Here is a 21,045-nt window from a genome sequence, read left to right on the forward strand (position 1 = left end):
TCTATACATTTATCAACATGCAATTGCGATACTGTAAGAATATTCCACCAAAATGTTATTGAAATTAGAAGAGAACTATACATAAATTGTTATATTTTTCGATTAAGCTTTAAATTTATAAAGTAAACAACCAGGTAATCCAGTGAAGGAAAATTTGGTAGGTGAGCTTTTGTACAGATGGTTGGTTCTATGGTTGTACGATTTGTCACACACACCAAAAGCCACTTTGAGATCCTTGTATTGGCCCATAATTTAAACGACACGGGTATCCTAGCATGATATTACTTATATATTATATATGATAGATCTTGTAATAATGTGATACTTATATTATTCCTTTCAAAGGAATATTTATCTTTTACCAGCATTTTTACATTTGGTGTAGGAATATTAAGCAGACGTGTATTGCCTGACGTTCGGGAGACATCGCTGTGCAAATGTAAGGTTTATGAATTTTTAAGAAAATTATAAGCTGCGTAAGTTTTTGCATTTTATTTTATCTATTTTTTCTATTTTATCACCCAAAGAAATGTGATTCTGTACGGTTGTTATATATGGTCAACTAACGCGTAATAATAATTAATAATGAAGATGAAGCATGTACATAGAAGGTTAAAAATGAAAGATAACACTATCATATTTTATGTGTACACACGTTTTCGTCACTATTATACGTGTATTATTGGAATTTCGAGTGCTTTAGTCCAGTTTTAGATGATGTGTTTGTAGATTATGCCTCAAAATTTACTTATGTTCTTACCCTTCCTGTACATGTTTACAACTTTGTTGAACCAAAAATGAGACTTGTTACACTGCTGGACGGAACATCTGAATTATTCTGCCATTATTCGCTACAATCGACTGACTAACTGATTGACAAATAGGCCAAGTTTTTTTTCATGTATGCATGATTAATAAGTTTGCTTAACGCATTTTGACCATTTGTGTGCATTTTTTGTAGTGAAATATTGTTACCCCATGAATATGATTCCATCAGTAGGTTGATGGATTCGGTACAATGCCTTAAAAAAAGTCTTTCAAATATTTATATTAGTCATGAATGCACCATAAAATCTTTTGTATCAGCACTCCTGCACTCAATCAATTAGGGCCTCCCCGATGGCGCAGTGGTAGCGTTGTATCCGGAAAACGCCTGAAACTCGCTATTTATGTCACTTTCCATATTCCTACTTACGTATTCTGTATTGAGAAACATTGCTGAAGGTGGCATTTCGCTTTTTCACGGAAATCATCTAGGTACTAGTTTACTATCCTTCGGACAGATTTCTTCATTTCTACAGAAGAAACTACTTACCGTAATAAGTTCCTGTAGTATTGTCTAACATCTGGAAGGTGTTTTGTGTGATGTGGGAATGTTTCATAGCGGAAATTCAACCACTGACGCATAGCCCCACGAACCATTTCCGGTAAGGTTAGGTTAGGTAGAGTCACAATAGGTTACAATAGTTAAAAATTGGTTTCGAAAAAATATGCGTAGCCCCACACACCATTCTCGCATAGCCCCACAAACCATTTGCGGAAACGTACGTTCTTCAGTTACAAAAACACTTTTAAAAAAAAAAATGATAAAAAAAACGTGAATACACGTTAAAAAATGATCCGCGAAGCAGATAGGAAGTAGAAATGTCAAAAATTGACGAAACTCAGAAGTTATAGGTGTCCGAAGGATAGTGAACATTTACCGAATACGTGCCATATATCGTTGGAAAGGTTATTTTATAAGGAATTCAACAAAGTAAATCCCAAGGCGAGGAAAAATTTCCTGGAGGAGAAAATCGAGAAAAAACGATGTTGTCCGGATATGCGTGATTGAACGTACTGAGGACATTTTTCGATGATGAAGCACATATTTAGGGGTGAAATGAGTGCTAATGGAACCTAACCTAGCCTCGTAGGCATACCTCGTTCCCGTGAATGGTTAGTGACAGAAAGTGTAAAAACAAAAACTTACCCTACGGATGCCGGAGCGCCGGCTGTCTGCTAGCACAGTTTTGTAAACGGGCAACAAGGAGTGTGCAAGAAAGACGTAAACGGATAAGAAGGAGTGGGCAGGAAGGATGTAAACTAGAGTCTAACCTGTTTTATTGCGATTTCATCATGCTACAAATGCAATTTTTACATGGTTCGATTTCGATTTATGTCTGTTAACACATACTGCAGAGTTTTAGTGATCACTTAATATTTTGTTCAATATGTGCTATCATGGTTTGGTTCCCTTAACATTAAAATAAAGTCCCTAAATGCATTCTACTAAGGTTCCGATTTACTTGTACATTCATTCCCACTCTTCTACGATATTTACTGTCGCTTGTCGACAGAGAATATTTTGTCCATGAGAAGTGCGTAAGGTAATTTTCAAGTTGTTTTTGTCAGCATAAATAACTTTTTCTCGAGTCCAAACAGCGCTCATTACTTTAAGGAAGGTTCAAATTTCATGTGACAATGATTTCCAAAATTCTACAATAGTTAGTCTTTGTGCTAGGAGAAATCATAAAACAATCGGAACCGTTACCGAAGTAAGTTAAATGACAGTCATAGTTTCATTACCGTAGGTGGCATGCAGTGTTTCCACCCCACTCCACCCAAAAATACCTACATAGCCCCACGAACCATTCATATATAACCCCATTAACCATTTCCGGTAAGGTTAGGTTAGGTTGGGTCACGTTTAGGTTAGAATAGTTAAAAATTGGTTTAGAAAAAAAATGCATAGCCCCACACACCATTCTCGCATAGCCCCACAAACCATTTGCAGAAAGGTACCTTCTTCAGTTACAAAAACACGTGTTTGGAAAAGCTGACCGGGATTACGTCATCACACACGGGCAGCATCCGGCTGGAAGGAAATGGATGCAACAGCTTTCGTGCATCAGTCGCACATTTATATCGAAAAATACATGATTTACCGGCAAAATTCAATGAATGATGCGAGAAAACACTTCCCCAAACTTCCACAAGTCTCAAGAAGCTGCATTCGGTAAGTAATTTCTCCTGTAAATTTTAAGAAATCCGTTTTCCGGATACAGAAAATTTACCAGTGGACTTAAACAACAAATCAATCAACCAATCCTGCACTCAATCAGCATATCTACCATCATATCGATAGTTTATTCTTATGGTCACATACAAATATTTTTGAGCTGGCCCCCATGGCGGAGTGTTAGCACATTGCGCTACGACGGGTTCGAATCCCGGCCTGGGCATGGATGGTTGTGAGTGTCCATCAATTTCATCATATCATCATTCATCCCCATCTTCGTAAATTAGTCAAAAGTGGCACAAAAAGCAAAGTAAAATAAAGCAAATTAAATATTTTTGCCCAAGTTCCTTTTGTTTTATTGCGATTTCATCATGCTACAAATTCAATTGTAACATAGTTCGACTTCAAATTACTTCTATTAACACATACTGTGGAGTTTTAGCAATTACAGGAGATTTTGTTCAATACGTGCTTTCGTGGTTAGGTTAGGCAGGTCACCTGGTTGGTTCTCTTAGCATTAAAATAGTCCCTAAATGCATTCTACTAAGGTTCCAATTTACTTCTACATTCATTCCTACTAGTCTATGATACTTACTGTCACTTGACAAGTAGAATACCTTGTCCATGGGAAGTGTGCATGCTTGCATACGGTAATTTTTAAGTTTTTTCAACATAAATAACTTTTTTTTTAATCCAAACTGTGATTTCCATAATTCTACTATAATTAGTCTTCCTCCTAGGAGAATTTGAATAAAAATCATAAAACAATCGGAACCATTGCCCATGGTTCATATGGTGATGGTTTCTTAAATAATTAATTCTAAATGGTTTTTGAAGTAAATCTCACAATAAGTATTTTCTGGCAAAAAGGGGTCAACGTAAAGTATATGTCATATAAGCCTAATGTGAGCATGGCACAGTTTTCATATTTTGAATACTCATGTTCGAATCCTGACCTGGGTGTTCTTTCTGAGTGTCACCTCACCCATGCCATCAGTCATCATTATGATCACAATTAGCCAAAAACTGGCAGAAACACAGTGCTAAATTACAAAATACAATAACAAATACAAGAAACGTACACAAAAGGATATACATCTGAATAGACATGATTATGCTTGGTGTCATTTAGTTAAGAGAAAGTAATACAAATTAAAATGATGATAAAAATATGTAATAATTAGAGCCCGGAAGTTCAGGCATTTATTTTCGTTAAAATAGGCAGGCAAAAAGGCATTTATAATGTGGTAAATAGGCACTAAAAATGAAAAAAAAGGCAAAATAAACCGAAAAAAGGCACATTTAGAAGTCGCTTACTTTTATCTATAATTTCTGGCAAAATGTTAAAATCTAAATTGGGAAGAGCATTTGAATTTTCTCCGTCTTGATTGCACATAACTACAAGGTGCTTTTTAAGTTCTAAACATTCATTGATAGTCGTCTGTCAGAGAGAATGTTTTTCATAATAGAAAATGATCTTTCTACTTGGACAGAAGTTATTGGAGCATACATATAACAAGCTAATGTAGCTGGACTCATTTTGGTAACAGTATTTTCACCTTTTAGAATATCACAAATTGTTTTCAATTGTTTCAAGTCCTCATTTGCACTCACTACCCGTTAGCACTTTTCCGCAACAACTCACCCCTTTTCTCCTGGCACTTCCATCATCTGCTGCATAGATTCCTCGAAGATTTTCATGGATGCTATAATTGTAATTGTCTCTGGCAATGCACCATAATGTGCAAAAGTAAACTTGAATAGCACAGGAGTTTTTTCACTTCACGAATTGAAGCTGCTTCATTTTCTGGAAGAGCATCGATCACCTCACTGATTTTTTGAAGGTTGTTAGCATAATATATAGCTGCTGATATCCAGGTTCCCTATCTCGTCAAGACTGGTTGCTGAGGTAAACTAAGCTCAATCGCAACTTCCTGAAATTTTCGGGTTCGAGAGGGAGATTTCAGAAATATTTTCTTTGTGTTCGAAATCAACCTGTCCACTTCAGCAGTCAATCATGCACAAGAAATGTTACCCGAAAGGCAATATCCTGACTCAGCATGAAATACTTTTTTCTTACACTTTTCTCCTTCAGCAATGTTGAAACATGCGTGAGTTCAATATTACTTAAATAAGGCGAAAATTATTCACATAATAAACGGAAGAAAAATAAATGTCAAATTTCATTGAAAAATGCAAAAAAAGGCATTATAATTAAAAATAGGCAGTGGGGTCCCAAATAGGCAAAATAGGCAAAATGAAAAGGCTTCCAAAACATTCGAAACAACATAAGAAACGTATATCCGGAAAAATTTTATCAATATATGCAGTAGATAAAAAGAGGCATTTTGCCAAACTTCCGGGCTCTAGTAATAATGCATGAATAAGGATAATGGCAAGATATGGGGGACAAAAATGTAGAGGAAAAATATAACTAGTTATGAATATGTAAAGGGTGCATGAGGTGTTTGAGGACATATCAGGGGCAGTACGAGAAACATTGATATCTGACGAACAATGAAATATATTGATACAAAATTTGGTACACAGATGGAGTAATGGTTGAAGTACAAGCAAGGCCCCTAAGATTTTTTCTCAGGGGGGTGGGGGCAGAGTCATAGAAACATTTATTATTATTATTGCTATTGTTATTATACTTATGATAATAATAATAGCTACTATTACTACTTTACAAATCATAAAATTCAAATTGAATTGAAAATACTTTGGCATTGTATACAAGTTCAGACTCAAATCTACTATTTAAATAGAAACTGGATTCACCTTTCTTCCCTTAATAAACGTCTACGCTATCACTTTGTTGATGAACAGTTCTTTATCTGTGGTATGATTTTACAATACCGGACCCTTCTCCAATTTCGCATACTCACTAATTTAGGGCTCCTAATCACGAATCTGCAGTTAAAATTTGGCGCTGTCGTGTGGAACTTTCAAAGTAACGTGTAGAAGGTTGTGAATTTACAATACCAAAAAAGGCATAATTTCGTTAATAATTCTAATACTCACTAATTATGGAGTTCTGATGACGTATCTACAGTTAAGATTTGTTGGTAACATGTAGAAATTGTAAATTATTGTGCAGAAGTTGTAAAATGACGTTGTGATTTACCAAGATGATTTTCGATACATCAAGAACGATTGGAAACCATGTTTGCTCATATGAACAAGTGACGTTCGAAATTCTTTAGTAATCTTTGAGTTGTTGGTGTGAAGGTAGGCAATGAAATCATTTCTTAAGTTTTGCTTTTAAAAAGGCTATTTTTTAGTCACTTTCATTTGGGTACATATTAATAATACGGGGGTATCCGTTCATATTTCGCATATTCAATAATTTAGGACACTTAATGACGATTGTGTAGTTAAAATTTGTTGCTCAAGTGGTACGAAACTGACATTTTTTGACGGTGCCTGGTCGGAATTAGCCTTCAACCCCTAGAACAATGCACGGGTAGGTCCACGAACCATGCACGGTAAGGTTAGGTTAGGCAAACATAGTTAAAATTTGGGGTCGTAGTAATATCAGGAATATATATTTCATTCTTAAAGTATTCAAAATGCAAAATCTTGCGATAGATAATGAGCAATCGTGCATTGCCGGTTGCGATCACGGACCCCCTTTTTTTTTGCAAATTCAACACGTGAGCGCCAAATTTTAACTTCAGATTCGTGATTAGGAGCCCTAAATTAGTGAGAAATGCGAAATATAAACGAAATTGGAAAAGGGTCCGGTATTGTAAAATCGCTCCTTATCTTTTTGTAATTTTTCACAATGCACAGATATCAATCAGAGTCAGAGATCACTTAATCTACTGTCCTTCATGGTACTTCTGCCCTATGTTTTTATGTGCTGAAGGGTACTGTAAAATAATAATAACAATAATGATAATAATAATAATAATAGTTGCTGTACCGTACAACCTGTAAGTCACAGAAAATAATAATTTTTGATACAAAATATCACTACAGTTTCATTGTTTGAATTACATTAACTCTTTCCAGAAATCAGGTTGAGTATAAGGTTATTCGATGTAACCACCTTCAGCCAGAATGATTGCTTCAATGTGGGACAGAAAGCATTGACATTCAAGAATCAAGTGGTCCTCATTGATGTTGGACATGATGGCTTTTAGGGATTAGTCGCCCATTCAACAATGCCCCATGCATAATAGTCTAGGAGATTTAGGACTGGTGAGTTAGGTGGCCACATGTTTGGTGTGATGTGGTTGTGCAGATTGGCCACCATCTAATCTTGTATTGTCACAGTATTGTGTGAAGATGCAGAGTCCTGTTGAACCACATCACAGTTGCAGATTCTGCCCTCAGGCACCTATCTCTGTCAGTGGTCCTTATGGATATTCCAGGGTTCGCATCAATGATATCCTGCACCTAGTGTACGAACTGTGGCTCCGCATACTGTCTGAGAGGTGTGTGTGCTTTTTGTGCTTGGCTACAGCTGACACATCATTGTTGGAGACTTCCAGATATTTCAGAATTTTGTGCACAAATGACCTGGTGACTTTCAATAAGTGAAATCTCAACATCGCCAAGCTTTGCATATACAGGGTGATTCAGAATTCCTTTTACACACTTCTACGGGTTGTAGAGGGAACTTAGTAGATCAAGTTTTGATAAGGAACCCATGTCTGGAAACGTACCATTTTGGTACTACACAGATGACAAGACCACATAATCTCACATCTCCCGCTTCACAGTAGGCAACCCACATTTACGGAGGGCGATTTCTTCAGTCACCTGATACCATGTGTGCTGCTTCCAATGTTCTCTGTTTTCAATCTAGTGTGCTTCGAACTTCACGTCAGTTGCTATTCAGTTGTGACTGCAGACAGTTCGCTGTTTACAATCCGGTGTGATTTACAGTCCGACAACATCTCAATCAAACATACGGGGACAAGTGGATATGCTGCGGTGGACCAACTCCTTGGCCACCACGATTGCCGGATCTAACTCCTCTTGACTTTTTCGTATGGGGCCACATGAAGAGCCTTGTTTATGAGACTCCTGTAGCGTCGGAGGAAGACCTGGTTTGCATGAGTTCTGCCTGCAGCGACACGATTCAGCACACACCAGGTATTTTTGAGCATGTGTATGCAAACATCCTTCGGAGGTATACTGTTTGCAACGAACTTCAGGGTCGCCACATCGAGCAGTTCTTGCAGTGATGCAGGTAAAGCGGGATATGTGAAATTATGTGATCTTGTCATCTGTGTAGTACCAAAACTGTACGTTTCCGGACATGGGTTCCTTATCAAAACTTGATCTACTAAGTCCCCTCTAAAGCCTCTAGAAGTGTGTAATAGAAATTCTGAATCACCCTGTATACCAACAATCAGAATATGCCTTTTCATCTCTTGCCTTAGGTAATAGTCTGCCATTGTTGCTCAGAAAAGATAAATGTTCAGCAATTAGTTCGCACAAAAATGCAGGTGCATAATTGGATGTTCTCGAATACCTTACATCTGTGTTTAGGTCAGAGGTGAGGATAAGATATTATCCGCTATCCGTGAGCTGTTAGAAGACAGATATTCCTTACCCAGCAGGAGATTTTTAAGTGTGAGCACTCATATCAAATAAGGGACACTGCAAATCGCCATGTTAGTCTCACATACATAAATTATATTAATAGATAAGGAAAATATAATGCTCTTTTCTATTTTCTTACAGGCATCCACAAATCATGGAATGCTGCATTTTATAGAATAAACAGAAGGTGCAGTTTGCTATTGTGTCATGAAGAATTGTGACTCCAAAGTTCAAACAGTTGTAGACAATGGTATGTAGTATTTATGTACGTTATACAGTAAGTTATGAGTCTCAGTTGTGTTCTATATTGGTGCTAATTAAAGGTACGTAAAAGTAATAAGCATACATTAAGCTTTTCACTATTCTTTTCTGATTATTTCTTGTTTAAAATTGACAGGATATGAAACATAGATTCATTAAACTGACAAAGAAAAGCATATTGTAACACCACTGTTAATCTGCATCAATTGAAATGGCTCAAAAAATTTCAGTCTGGCGACTCTGGTCTTTTGTTGTAATATTGCCATTTTTAAGTTTGCACGTACGAAATTTTGAAGATTCTAAGTTCAAATTGCAGTACAGTGTAAGTTAGCAAATGTTTTTTTTTTATCTGTTGTGATCATTCCATAGAATCAGTAACAATTTCTTACTCTTTGTCCCCCAACCCCCCTTTCCTGCTTTCTCACATGATTTAGCGATGTTTTGAATACGATGATGCTCACCTTCTTACAGTATGCACAATTGCTAGTAGGTGGTTTTCTGGCGCCTGATTTTTAGAGCTGGCGCCTAGCTCTAAAGAAGATTTTTCGAGCACTGCTACTAGTTCAGTTCAGAAGATGGATGGGGGAATAGATGAATTTAGGTTTTCAATACTAGCAATTAACATGAAGTAAATTACAAACATATTTTGCAAAAAGTGTGACAAAGTTTGTTTTAAGTCCCCTTGATGCTTAGATAGGCTAATTGGACACTGAACAGATGTCTGTTGAGTGTAGCATAAGAAATAAATAAATGTATTAATTTAATTCTAAGTAAATTCTGTGATGGAATGCATTTTGAAATCCCCCACCCAAAAACTTAGTTTGTTATTTTTAGAAATCTAAAATTAATCACATACAAATTGCTATTAATATGCTATATAATGTATTTCTACTTTTATTTAAATGAATCATTGAAATCTTAAGACCCTGCATTATCTTTTTTCAGGCTCGCAATGCAGAAAAGGCTATGTAAGTACTCATTAGGCTTTTCTTTTTCTTTCGTATTGTTATACCATAAAACATGAAAGGAGAGTGATTTTTACTAGATAGACTAAAAAAAAAATTTTTGCAGTATGTAAGTTGTTGAAAGTAGTTATATTAGTTATATGTACACATACCTATCTGCACGGTAGCACAGTCATTTGGACGTCTGACTACCATGCGAGAGACCCAGGTTCGATCCCTGGCAGGTAGAACCAGGATTTTTTCCACCTTGTTCAATCAGTTCCGGCGCGTCGTATAAAGTTCGTACCTGGAGGAAACTTAGGGGGGTAAAGGTGACCAGGGGCATGGTGCTGATCACATCATCCCCATCTTCGACCGTGATCTAGGAAGTGTGGAGCCCTAACTCCACACCTCGTACATGCCTTCATGGCATGGTACAAAGCACTATCAATCTGCCTCATTACCACAACAAAGTCCAGGATCCAGATATTTACTGTATTAGACAGCATACAAGATGTACTTTTGACCTTTGAATGGAGGTCTGAAAAATAGGGTGCTTATCATAAGCCGATAATCAGTTTTTGATATCCGTAATATCTGAAAATTTTCTGTGTTCTGCTTTCTTGCAGTGCGTGACAAAGAAGATTAAAATGTATTATTTTCTGGTTAGATTAGGTAATTTAATTTTATAAAAGTAGACCTTCATATTACTTTATATTTGAAATACTGTAAATTAATTATAAAGTCAGTGATAAAGCTTTTCCCTTGAGAATGTGTGCATCTAATATGCCGGTAAATACAGTAATTACTTATGTTTTCCTTTGTATGCAGTGAAGCAAAAATGACAAGTGTTGGCAGAATACAGTGTTAAAACACTTACCAAAATGTTGCATTGGATGCATGGTCAGAAGAAGAAAAGGCATTATTGCCATAGGGACCTCTCTCTGTCACCGGATTAGGTGACCCTTTCTGAAGACAACCAAATGTCAACCTCATTTCCATGCCTCACATCATATACTGCATTTTGCAGAGTAACGAATCTTGCATCTGGACCTACAGCCGGTATAATCCTCTGTGAGGCTGGTGTTGCATACTGTCCATTTTTGTTAGTTCTTTCATCCATTTTATCAGGGGTAGACAGGTCACCATGACAATTGAAAATTTTCAACCGACATCTAATTTTTCAAATTCAGTGCTAAAATAATATATTTGAAAAATATTTCGAATTTGCTTATGGAAATTTCCATTGTCATTTTTTTTAATATCGAGTACAGTATATATTTTTTTAATGTCTGTGTGTTTTCTGTATCACTAAATTAGAATAGTAAAAATGCCATTATATTTTTCTCTGTGATGCTATCCGAATTTTGCAGCAATACGGTAGAGTCTGCCACATATTAGAATCTATCTATTGCATAGTTTAAGAATTAATTACTTTTAATCCAATCTTGTATTAATTAATAAATTAAATGTTTAAAGATCATATTTCAAAATGTGTAGCTTTATGTTAGTTGGCTTGATGGCTTTCTTAGATCATTTTTGCCAAAAAAAAAAAAAAAAAAAAAAAGCTGGCTCATGAGGGAAAGGTGCTGCTGGCGCATGAATAAGTTTTCGTTTTTCAACCCCTGCATTTCATTTGATCACCATTCACTCTTATCTTTGCGATTAGGCAAAACTGGAAGACAAGCAAAGTAAAATAAATCAATCAAGCCACCAGATTCAATGCCATGGAATGCATTTTTTGTGAAAAAAAATCCTGATAAACTCATGTAATATTCGCAATTGTGTCACCATGGGTGCAGCCAACATGATATTTTCAAAGAGGTGGAGTTGTTTTTTAATATCTGTCGTATGTGCAAAGGTGAAGTATGTGGAAGAATTTTGGACTTTGCATTTGAAGGGCCAGGGGGAAAAACGATGAATGTCGATTTTTCGCCCATTTTGAGATTGCAACGCCATCTGATAGTTCAGAAGCTGTACTATAAGAATGAGAACGGCCTTGGTTGGGAAACGATGAGAAGTGCCTGAAAAACGCATTATTATTTTGGCATATATTAACGTACTTATGGAAAGAAATACTTTGTTTTTAATTTCCTGGCAAATCGTCTTGAATGAACATTCATCGTTTTTCCCCCTGGCCCTTCATTTGTTTCTGTGACTGTTAGTATTTTAGGATTGGTATTTTTTTTAACTTTAAGATGTTTTATGGGCTTAGGGAGAACTATGTGTTTGGTGTTTATTTAATACATTGTTCAGAGTTTTTTGGGGGGGGAGGGGGTTGAGAGGGGATTCAATGACTGCTCAGTTTGGAAAGTTTGATGTGAGTGAAAATCAGCATAATTGTACAGTGGAACCTCGATTTTGCGTTTTTCAGGGGACCAGACTGAAGAAACTTAAAATATGGGAAAACGTAAAATTGAGGAAAATTCTATAACATTTTGCTATGTTGGGACCATCAAGATTGAATGTATAATGCGGGAAAATGTAAAATCCGGGAACGTAAAATCGTGGTTCCTCTGTATAGTCATTTATAGGGTGTTCCCACATTATTGATTTTTTTCACAGCATACAGACAAAGTTGGAAACTTTTTTCTTAATACTTTTCTTCTTGAGATTTTGTTTCAATACCAGAAGTAATTGAAAAACAGAATTTGTATTATCTTTTTATGCAATTGCAGTATTGCTTTTATTACTTGTGTATGTGGTCCAGATATTTATTTAGGTACATATATGTTTTCCTTTGTATATCCAAGCAATAATAACAAATCTTGGCAGATTACAGTGTTAACCGCGAGGCAGTAATTTCACATTAGGGACATTCCACGAAAAGTGATCCTACTCCATGTAAATTACATTATGAATTAATCTGTATTGTCTTTAATTGCATTAAAGTTTAAATGTTTGTGAATACATATAATTTGCATATTTCATCAACAATACGTATCTAAATGCTTTTCATTCTAGGACAACTCTTGCTCGATGGAGAGCAGCCCAGCTGCAGGACCAAGGAAAAGAAAAAGAAAGGCGGCCGTACCTCGCATCAGAGTGTGCTGATCTCCCGAAGGCAGAGAAGTGGAGGATGCAGATCATAAGAGAAATTGCAAAGAAAGTTGCACAGATACAAAATGGTATGGTATATTATATGGCATTTTGATGTTATTTATCAGTGATTAATAGACACTGGATTTTAAAGGGAAAATTTTTCCTCTGAAAAGGAGAGAGAAAAGAACTATAGTTTTTTTGCACTCCACTAAACATACTATTTTAAATTAAAGCACAATATATACCATTCATATATAAAAAGGAATGCTATATATTATGCTTTCATTTAAAATAATAGTTTTAGTGGAGTGCAAAAATAAGCTATGGTCCTTTTTTCATTTCCTTTTTTTGAAGGTAAAGTACAGCGAATAATCTTACCATCCGTTTCGATGAAATCTTCCTTGCAGCAGCTTACCACATTCCATAGCTTGCTGCCACTTGTACCTGGCTTCGCCATTTCACTGACACTCAATACTGTCTTCACTGTCACACAGTTAAGTTACAACTATCCCAAAAAACTTCACAATCAAAGTCTAAATCTAGCAGATAAGTACACTTTCAACCCATCGGGTGTGCCTTTTACAATGTGTTTGTTGCTGTGTAAGCCCAGATTACATTGTTTCAACAATTGCTGCAATGTACTCCCAACACTCATGGAGGGAAGGTAAGATAGAAGGTGCTTGTTGCTTCTTTCCTCAAAACTGCACCAAGTAGAAAATTGTTGAATGTTTTGTTCAGGGAAAAAATAGTTGTACTAAATATTTGATATCTTGTCAATAAAGATACCAAGGAAGGTGTTGTTTAAAAGGGGGAAGGGATGGAATGTAGGTTGAAAAAGTAGTCAGTACAGGGACCAGAAAGGAAAATGTTTTAAAAATGGGAATGTGGGCTGAAAAAGGGAAGTCAAAATCATGTAATCTTGTTGGTGGAACATAATTATCAACACTGTCGTTATTTATTCCATGATCCGTGTTGAAAAATAAAAAAAGAGACTTCCCTTTAAAAATCCAGTCTAGTAATTAAATTCCAACCAATATTTTCTGATGTTGATATTGCAAGTATTGGCTGATCATAGATGCTATAGTGGAACCACGAGCAAAACAACCTGCGCAGACATGCGACTTCTGTGCACCATAACCCTGCAAGTTGGGGAGGGGTAGAGTGTGACCATGCTTCCTTATGGCCCGAGGTGGAGGGAAGAAAGGAAAGCTGCGCGGGGACTTTTCGTCCCAAGGTTTTTTTCCTTGCGGTCGATCTATGCCAGCTCAACTCTACTCTTTTATTGATTTCTACAAGTGTACACTTGAACACTTTTTTCTCGCAATTTAAGCTAAATATGTGTGCGTGTTTCCATCAGAAATGAAATGTATGTCACTAGTAATTGGTGATGGTAAACTAAAATAAAGTTCTCAAAATGCATGAGTGGAAACTAGTTTACATTGTAGGGATGGGATAGATTAATCGGTATACTATCGGTATCAGATGCTGTATTGGTTGCGTCGGTATCAGCCGGTGTATCAGTATAATTAGGAATAATTTTACTGATTCTATATATCTACAAATATCTTAAAATGTAGTGCAATATTGTGCATTTTGTTAAAATTTTTATGAACATAGGCATATAATTTCTATTGTGTACTTTTTTTAAAAGTAAAAGGGTAAAAATGAACCTTCTTTTACACTGCAAACAATTGGTTTATCGAGTAACACATTTATTAAGAAGATCTGTGAAACATTTGGAATTTTATGTTGGATTGGTAGAATATCAGCATTGGTAAATTTAGTAGTGTTACTTTATTGTTACTGAGCAAAATTTCATATCTGTCCATCCCTATTATCATTCTTTCCCGTTTCCTGCCTCTGGCTGGGTCGGCATAGAAGTCAAGCCTCTCCATTTTTCCTGGTCTTCCACCACTCTCCTCTTTCCACGGTGTTCCAAATTGTCCTCTTCTCCTAACACTCTACATTATCTCCTCTTTTCACCGACATCTTGGTCTCCCCCTTGGCCTTATTCCCACTCCTTGTGTATCGTAAGCTCTTACTGGTAGTTTTTCTGCATCCATCCTCTTCATGTGTCCGAACCATCTCACCTGTGCCTGATCTATCCTGTCCTGAAGTTTCACCACACCCACTGTCTGTCGGATCTCCTCATTCCTTATTCTATCCCTTATAGTCGTCCCCAATATGCTCCTTAAAAATTTCATCTCCAATGCCTGCATCTTTCTTTTGTCTTTCTTTGTCATTGTCCAAGTCAATGCATGTCTACAATCCACGTGCACTGGCTGGGTGTCTCCTATCAGCTGCTTCGGACATTTCTTTTACGAAGTTTTAGATTGTGATATGCGCAGTTTTAGATTTGTGTGTGGACCGAATGACGGTTTTTATAGCTACAATGCAGGTTCTTCAGTAAGTGTTTTTTTTTACCATAACCTTTAACCTGTATCCTCAACTAACACTTTCTTAACGTGACACCATGTTTGGTGCCTAAGAATACGCATTAACCTGAAGAAGGAGGCAGTCTTGACCTCTGAAATGTTGTTTTAATTGACAAATCATACTCACACACGTACGTAATTGATCTTAGATCTTTTTAAAGTTCTTCATTATAAAAGAAACTCGTACCTGAAAGAAGTTTGAAGGTATTTATTGTAGAGGAACTGCAAGGTCATCATCATCGCTCTCGTTTCTGTTTTCTGGCATGTTTCCCAGAAGATTTGAATAGGGTGTCACCGATTTCTGTGGTAGATACTTTACCCTGTTTTATAATATGCAACACAGTAAAAACAAATACACCACACACTTTAGTGGTAAGTTCTCGACACTGAGAAAACACTGTTTCAGCACACACTTCTTCTGACGCCAATTCCTTGAAGTAAGAAAACACTTTAAAAGTAAGATTTCTGTGAAGGTAATATTTTAACCTCGGTGCTTGTACTACTGGTACTACGTTTCAAGAGCGCCATTATTAATTTGATTTGATTTACTTTGTTTTTCTGTCACTTTTTGCCTAATTGCAAAGATGGGAATAAGTGATGATCTAATGAAATTGATGATTGGACATGCATAGACATCCATGTCCAGACCGGGATTCAAACCCGGGACCCCTGGCGTCGTAGCACGATATGCTAACCACTGCACCATGCGGGCTGGTGTGACATTATTTAATAACGCTCACGGAACACACACTATTACACATTGCTTGAACATAAGGGCTGTATTGCAGAGCATATTACGATGCCAGGGTTCTTGGGTTCGAATCCTGGCCTGGGCATAGGTGTTTATAAGTGTCCCTTCATCAATTTCATCATATCATCACCCATCCTCATTTTCGTGATTAGCCAAAAGTGGCAGAAAAGCAAAGTAAAATAAATCGAATTAATTCATCAATAAGGGCTGTATTGAATCCTCTCACAACTGTTCTTCGTGGCGTACGAGTAAAATTATGTTACACCGCCCTTGTTACGAAAACGCTGAACTCAAACTGACTTGCAATGTTCGTGAACGCCCACAACAATGAAGGGTCATTGTGTATATTCAGCCAAATTTGATACCCATAGCTTTACCAAGCTCAGCACTGTGGCAAGGGAAGAAAAAAAACAACAAAAAAAAAAAAAACAGACAGAACACGGAAGGAAAGCGAAGGTGTCATTGTGTGTGTGTAGAGACATGTTATTTCCTGTGTTTCTTCGAAAAGCGATACCTCCGGTTGTAGGCGATGTAAATTAATGGGACTTGGATGGTCAGGTTCAAAATGTCGTGCCCTATCTTATGATGAACCTTAAAGTGGCGAGTTTTATGCAAACTTCTTGCACGCAAGAAAAAATACAGAACACGGTGTTCAACTTGCACGCCGCAGTTTCCTAACTGTAGAACGTTGCACTCCTGCCATTGGCTGGTTGCCAAGGACACGCTCTCAGTAGCTTCACCCGATATCGCTTCTAAAAACGTGTGTCGTATAACAGCAACGATGAAAATGAGTGATAATCAGATGAAATCAATGATAGGACACATAAAGCACTCTCATGCCCAGGTTGGGACTCGAACAAGGAATTTTCGGTGATGAGATTGGAAGTCAACCACTTAATGCATACAGCTAGCGATCAAGCTTACTGTGTATAAAAGATGTGTATAGTATTTCACTTTTTCTCTCATATAGCGTATTCACTCATGTATAATGCATGTTTTTTTCCCCCAACATTCCCCCCCCCCCCCCCCCCAATGTGGTGCGTGTTATGCATGGAATAATTTAGACAGCCAACATAAAACCAGATGTGTTTTCACTATGTCACTCTGTGTATAACATGTACAGAGCATTCCCTGACATTCGCTACGAGACTCGGCGGCAAGTGGCTCGGCATCAGCGATTGCCTTTCCCGGTGAACGGGTCCGCGACAGTCGCATGCTACAGTTCTGTTTCTTTTCACTCTCCCTGTCTTCACTCTCTTTCCCTTTCTGTTGACGTTGCATTCTGACACCAGTATAATCCTCCCTCGGAAGTTGTGTTGTGTTGTGTCGTGTCTGTGTGTTGAAGATTGTGGCTTAATATGGCACCACAAAAGTTTACATTACAACAAAGGATTTATCTTGTCGAGTGTTACTTCGGAAAGAGGAATTGTGTAGAAGTGTGACGACGTTTTGCAACCAAATTTCCTGTGGAAAGAAAAATGGGGAAATCTGAAAAAATAAAGTATACAAAAACAATCTGCACACCATCCGTAAGTTAAAAGCAAGTATTGTACGAGAAATTGGGAGAATTACAGTAGACGAACTTGCACATGTAAATGCCAATTTCCTTCGGAGATGCCAGGAATGTGTTGCAGCAGAGGGACATCATTTTCAACACCTTCTGTAGTCAAGGTTAGTTCACAATATGAAAACTGTAATTTTAATAGCCGACTCTACCGACTGTCGCGGACCCGTTTACCGGGAAAGACAAGCGCTGATGCTGGGCCGCTTGCCGCTGAGTCTCGTAGCTAATGTAAAGGAATGCTCTGTATATACCAACAGGCGCAAATACAAATTATTAGGTTGAGGTCCTTGAGCAATGTTAATTTTTTAAAAAATGTATAAAATTTTCAGAGGCGTTTCCAATGATTTTTCACTTCTGCGGCGCCATTCTGGCAGAATTCGAGCATGTACTGTCACACGAGGTGCGTATCAGTGGTATTTGTCGGGCAAAAAATAATAGAAAATAACTTCCTGACCTCTGCAAGTTCCTAATGTAATTTTGATCTTGGTCACTGAATAGGTATAATGTCATTCGCTCTTGACCGGCATAGCAACAGCTTTGCGACCTACAACTAAGAAAGCCATTTCTTAAACCTGAATTGTACTGTGCATTATACTAGGGCAAATCAAAAAGTAAGTTACATCCCCCTGTATAAAACAAACAAAACACATTAGTAAGAAAATAATTATTGGACAAAAATGTATGAACATTTAACTTGTTTCAACACCAAGGTATTCCAAGCACATTTTGAATCATGTGACCATTTTTTTATTTCTTGTGTGTAAAAATTCCGTCCATTTTCAATTGAGTTGATGTTTGTGCTATCGGTTAACAATCACGGCACCCAGTGAGAGCGCACTTTACTATACACCCAACTGGTCATGAATCAGCATAGAGACACTAGCATAAGATATGTTCAGTTCACTTGCAATCTCTCTTAATTTTCATGTTGCATTTGGCAAGGACGATTACATTCACACACTCAGTTTTGTCGATAGTGTTCACAGTTGCAGGCTGCCCAACACACTGTTCGTCGTTCACCTTCGTTCATTCCTCTTCGAACATCCGGCACCATTTCCTGATCATGGGGTGTGGCATTGCATTCTCACCATACACCTTGACAATTTGGCGATGGATTTCAATCTGATTATGCCTTCGTGTCCACAAAAATGGGACGACTGAGCGCAACTCAATTTTGGATGCCACCTCAGTACAACATGCCATACTGACACGGTGACTACTCTCATATTAAAGCAGCTGCTTCGGGTATGGGGAGAATACGTTCCGGACAGTGCTGCCACCAAGCATGATTATTTTCTCTCTTTTAGTACAGGAACACGGCTCAGGTGTAACTTACTTTTTGATTCGCCCACATATGTGATATAATTTTTTGTCGCTTTTCCTCATCAAAAACCAGGGTGCGCATTATACACGCATCAATACGGTAATCACTTTCTGATAACAGTAGTGTTCTTTGTTGTTACCATGAATATGATAAGTTTAGGTCCCTAATTATTAATTAATTTTCAGCTGGCCTTGGTGAGTTTCGAATCCGTGACTTGAACGATGAGATCAACAAGTTGCTGAGGGAGAAAGGCCATTGGGAAGTCCAGATAAGGGAACTTGGAGGACCAGACTATGCAAAAGTTGGGCCTCGAATGTTGGATCATGAAGGCAAGGAGGTTCCAGGCAACAGAGGATACAAGTATTTTGGAGCTGCCAAAGATTTGCCAGGTAACATGTGATTAAAAAAAAAAAAAAAAAAAAATCTTTGTAAGTTCAATGGGCTAAGCCAATACTGATATCAGTACAGAAACTCGTACCATTTCCCACATACATTGCTACTGATATTTGAAAACTGTAATGGTTCACAGTAGTTCATAATAGATGCAAAATACAGTACACATACCCAGTGGCACAGGAAATGGGGGGGGGGTTACAGGTGTACCTTACACCCCCCAAATTTTTGAAGGAGTTACTGTACCCCCTAAATCCTTAAATCCAATTGTCCCCCCTGTACCCCTTTTAGATAGTTTGGCAGACTCAAGGTTCTACTGTTACTATTTTCAATTCGCTCAATTGAAATATTTATATTGTTTATAACTTAAAGCATTATCTTTCTTACCACAGAAATTTAAACCATTGTAAATTTATTCTACATTGTGCTTGCTACTAGTTAGTTCATTGACTTGTGTTCTTGGAAACCTCTTTAAGGCGGTGGAAATTGTTTAAAATGAGTGTGGAGCAATGGAATGAGATAAAGTTTGCTTTCAGAAAATGACGCTGGAGATGAATGATCTTTGTGTAAGGGAGGTACACTTTTCTAAAGAAGTGGTCGTGTCGATTCGAAGAAAAGATACGAATCTTCATCAGAAGAGTATATGACTTTTTCAAATGGAATTTTTCGAAATTAAATACTTCCAGAAAAAAGACGAGACACGACAGACCAACTTGGGGAGTACAATGTACTCCTGTGCCTCACCCATAATTTTCATAACTTTGTAAGAAGGTGTTCGGAAAACTATACTTTAACCTATATATTAAAAGATTCGCGCAATTTCGACGTGGCCTTCGGCCACGTCTCGTGCGCTCGCCAACGTGGTTCGCTTATTTGGAAAGTTTTGAACGTAAATTCATGTGTGTATGCACTGTAATATGTACAAATAATCTAAATATTATTGTTTTTTCTTAATAATAAGCTTAGTAAGTAATAACAGTTTCAAGATAGTTAGTTAGATGTTTTATGTAAACGAATTCAATAGCGACACTAAATTGGAAAAGTAACATTTTACTTCTGTAGTCAGTTTTACATTTTTAAACATAATTGAAATAAAGAAATGTTTTCCTTCATTCTTCGCAAATTTCTATCTCTCCTCTGCAATGAATTCCGATGCTCACATTTTAAAATTCGAAAACTCTAATGCTGTGCACAAAGTGGACTTAAAACACCAAATCAATCTATCAATCAATCGAAAACTCTAGCATAATTCCCTTACAGTAGCATTCGGGGTGAAAATAAATTTTCTTTAAGTTCCCTAGCAACGTCCGTTTCCATGGTGAACAACAAGCACGGCAAGCTTTAAGGAATTGCATGTCATTATACCCCCTAAACATTTAGTTAAAACAAGCACGATGTAGATATTTACGCATTTAGTATAACAATATATATGTAATTGTATCTGGGCTGAAACTCCTTATCATGTAGATGTCACCCTTGTTTCAGGCACCTTTTCAAAACCATGAGTTCATTCATCTGTGTGCTATTGATCTGTGAGAAATATAATGTATCTCGACAATTAAGAATTGAAGGAAACAATGTGTGCTGCAAAAAATGCCCATGGAAACGGTTGCTAAGGACGTGAGAAAAGGGCATTTTCACCCTTAAGGAAGGGCTGATTGAGCGATTTCTTAATTTTCTCGGCCTTTTGGGACGATTTCATGGGGGGTCGTAGTCGGGCATTTTTCGCCTCCAGGGCTTCCTTCATGGAGAACATTTATGTCAGTGA

The 21,045-nt window shown here is 37.3% G+C and overlaps 1 protein-coding gene across 3 annotated transcripts in view; it reads left to right on the forward strand.

Annotated features, from left to right (window-relative positions):
* Window positions 1-246: 246 nt before the first annotated feature.
* The window catches only part of LOC145990144 (pre-mRNA-splicing factor ISY1 homolog), a 36,424-nt gene continuing 15,625 nt past the window's right edge, over window positions 247-21,045 (forward strand). The window contains exons 1-5 of one of the 3 annotated variants that reach the window (XM_083125809.1): window positions 247-265; window positions 8,705-8,813; window positions 9,770-9,792; window positions 12,733-12,896; window positions 19,070-19,273. In XM_083125809.1, the coding sequence (XP_082981935.1) occupies window positions 8,811-8,813; window positions 9,770-9,792; window positions 12,733-12,896; window positions 19,070-19,273 (394 nt within the window). In that variant the 5' untranslated portion in view covers window positions 247-265; window positions 8,705-8,810. Of the gene's footprint in view, window positions 266-335; window positions 477-8,704; window positions 8,814-9,769; window positions 9,793-12,732; window positions 12,897-19,069; window positions 19,274-21,045 lie in introns of those variants that run through there. The other 2 variants (XM_083125808.1, XM_083125807.1) reach the window with 2 other exon arrangements.

Source organism: Lepisma saccharinum, chromosome 7 (assembly GCF_977018435.1).
Source record: "Lepisma saccharinum chromosome 7, izLepSacc3.1, whole genome shotgun sequence".
NCBI lineage: Eukaryota > Metazoa > Arthropoda > Insecta > Zygentoma > Lepismatidae > Lepisma > Lepisma saccharinum.